This window comes from Poromitra crassiceps, assembly GCF_964638095.1.
Source record: "Poromitra crassiceps genome assembly, chromosome: 22".
In the NCBI taxonomy this organism is placed as follows: Eukaryota; Metazoa; Chordata; class Actinopteri; order Beryciformes; family Melamphaidae; genus Poromitra; species Poromitra crassiceps.
Window position 1 is genome coordinate 21,350,303 of NC_139647.1, and position 2,500 is coordinate 21,352,802.

At 50.5% G+C, this 2,500-nt stretch overlaps 1 protein-coding gene across 2 annotated transcripts in view; it reads left to right on the plus strand.

Moving 5' to 3' along the window:
* The window catches only part of inpp5a (inositol polyphosphate-5-phosphatase A), a 219,558-nt gene that overhangs the window by 75,570 nt on the left and 141,488 nt on the right, over nt 1-2,500 (plus strand). For both annotated transcript variants that reach the window (XM_083657988.1, XM_083657989.1), the window contains exons 3-4: nt 1,957-2,057; nt 2,450-2,500. The exon at nt 2,450-2,500 is cut by the window's right edge and continues 37 nt beyond it. In XM_083657988.1, the coding sequence (XP_083514114.1) occupies nt 1,957-2,057; nt 2,450-2,500 (152 nt within the window). The remainder of the gene's footprint in view (nt 1-1,956; nt 2,058-2,449) is intronic.

Below are 2,500 nucleotides of genomic sequence, written 5' to 3' on the forward strand. Positions count from 1 at the left end.
TGGGTCAGCCAGCTAAGTGACAAGCCATAGGTTGATGGAAAATCCATAGCGTTATTGCCATACATTACTTTTATTTGATTTTGCCTGTAGTGCGCATAATGCAATGCCGAGGTGGGGGGGGGGGTGCGGCATTTGAACCCCCCCCAACCCCGTCCCCAACCCCTCCCCCCCCCCCCCCCCCCCCCCCTCTCCATCCCCGGTGACATTGATATACGGCCTCTGCCCACCATCCGTAGGCGCGACCCTGTGAGTGCCTGTGAGTGCTGTAATTCACTCTGCGCTATGGATTTCCCGTTAGAGGTCGGGGCACCTCTGAACGCTCCGACAGGGCACTCACAAACACCTCGCCGTGTGTCCTGAGAGGGCAGTTAGGTCACGTGACTCTGGAGGGAAGGACCGCACGCAGCCCTACACAGGAAGTGAATCTTTTCCCGCCCCCCACGATTTTTTATCCCCCATTAGTGTGAATTTAAATTTATTTATCCTGGTTGCTGCTCCACCCTCTGTCGATCTGGGGAGAGCCCAAACTGGCTCCATGCTTCCTCCGAGACATGGGCAGTTAGCCAGCCGCTTCTTTTCACCTGACAGGGGAAGCTTCACCGGTAGGACATAGCACGTGGGAGGATCACGCTATTCCAACAAGTTCCCCTCCCTCCGAACAGGCGCCCCTAACGACCAGAGGAGGCACCACTTCAGCAACCAGGATATTGCATGTTTTTGGTGAAGGGGGTTCCTATATGAAGGAAACCCCCCAGGGGGCACGGGGAGAACATGCAAACTCCACACAGAAAGGCCCTTTTTTTGACGACCCCACCCGGGCGGTGGGCACTCGAGGACATGCGGACGGGGCACGCGCTCCTTCAGCGCTCACAGCGTCCCAGGTGGGAATCGAAACCCAGGACCTTCTAGCTGTGGAAGTGAATCTTAAAACCATCTCTCCAGTCTATAGATACCTGACCCCGGCGTCTGTATTATTAACGACGGAGCATTTTGCATGCGAGGTGATGTGGTTTTTGTTGCGCCACACAAACCGAGGCTATCCATCACCGCCTGCATTTCCCGGAGTGTCGGGCGGCCATATTGTAATAAGCGCCGGGCGGCGGTGGAGGACTCATCATTATTGGTGGAGTGAGTGATGTGTCAGCAGGAAGCATCTGTCACGCCCCCGCTCTGAGGAGACATCCCTGCCTGCTCCATGAAGAGGGACCTGCGTCCTGCTTGTGTAACAAGCTGGCTAAATGCCTTCTGTCTACATTAGCCGGCCACTTTGTCTTGTGTAAATACAGCCGAGTGTCACCGGGCCGACTTAAGAAGAGTTGTAGAGCACCGGGGCTTCACGCTCGCCCTGCTCTTCATGCTCCGATGACTGATTGTCTCAACTTAAGTCTTGTAAATATCTCCCCACGATACAGGGCTTACCGGTGCTTCTGTTTGCCGAGCAGAGTCTGTTTACAGATTCACTTGTGCTGCTGCTGCAAAATTTACGTTAACCACACTGGAAATTAGGGATGTCACGGTACTGTAATTTTCTACTTCGATACCGATACCCAGGAAAATATCGATACTCGATACCTGTTTCGATACCACGGGAAGGGGGGGATGGACAGATGGATTGGACGGACAGACGCACACTTCTCCATAATCTAGGCCTGATCAAACTTTGAATTGAGACAGCAGATTAGCCTCTGCTCGCCATCAGAACACGTTTAGCTTGTTGGAGCAACAGATACCCACCAATGATAGGGAGGGAAAAATCAGTGATTTTTCATTAAAAGAAAGCACTGATGGTATCAAAACTGTTGCAAATGAGTATTGTATCCATTTCAAATTCTTAGTATTAAGACTTATCGATGCTATCGATACCTGTTGCAAATGAGTATTGTATCCGATTCAAATTTTCAGTATTGATATTTTCAATGACCCTATGTCTCTCTCTCTCTCTCTCTTCATTCACAGACGGTACACTCAAACAAGCCGCACTTCGTGGCGGTGCACTGTCAAGAGGTGGGCGGGAAGAACTACGAGGCGTCCATGTCGCACGTGGATTGTTTTGTCAAGTAAGTGTTGCCTTTCTCTCACCACACATGCTGGTGGCTCCACTTGTTTTGGCTGCACTGGTGATTAGCTGGTGATACAGTAGCCATTTTCCTGAAAAGGTAACAACACCCACTTCTTCATGGCCTGTGGAACAATGTGGGAGCGGTGTGTTTTTATACTGAGTGGATACCTCCCCCCACTGGTGGCATGACAGCTGTACCTTTGCATACACATACAACTTTAAGAATATGCCTTATATGGCACGGCTTTGATTTGATCTATTTTGTTTGATTTTAGAGTTCTTTCAATTGCATGTTGTTTCTGTAGTTGACTATATTTCCTGACGTACGTACGTGTGTGTGTGTGTGTGTGTGTGTGTGTGTGTGTGTGTGTGTGTGTGTTTCTCCACCAGAGAACTGTTGTCCAGTGATGCCATGAAGGAGTACAGCAGAGCCCGCATCTA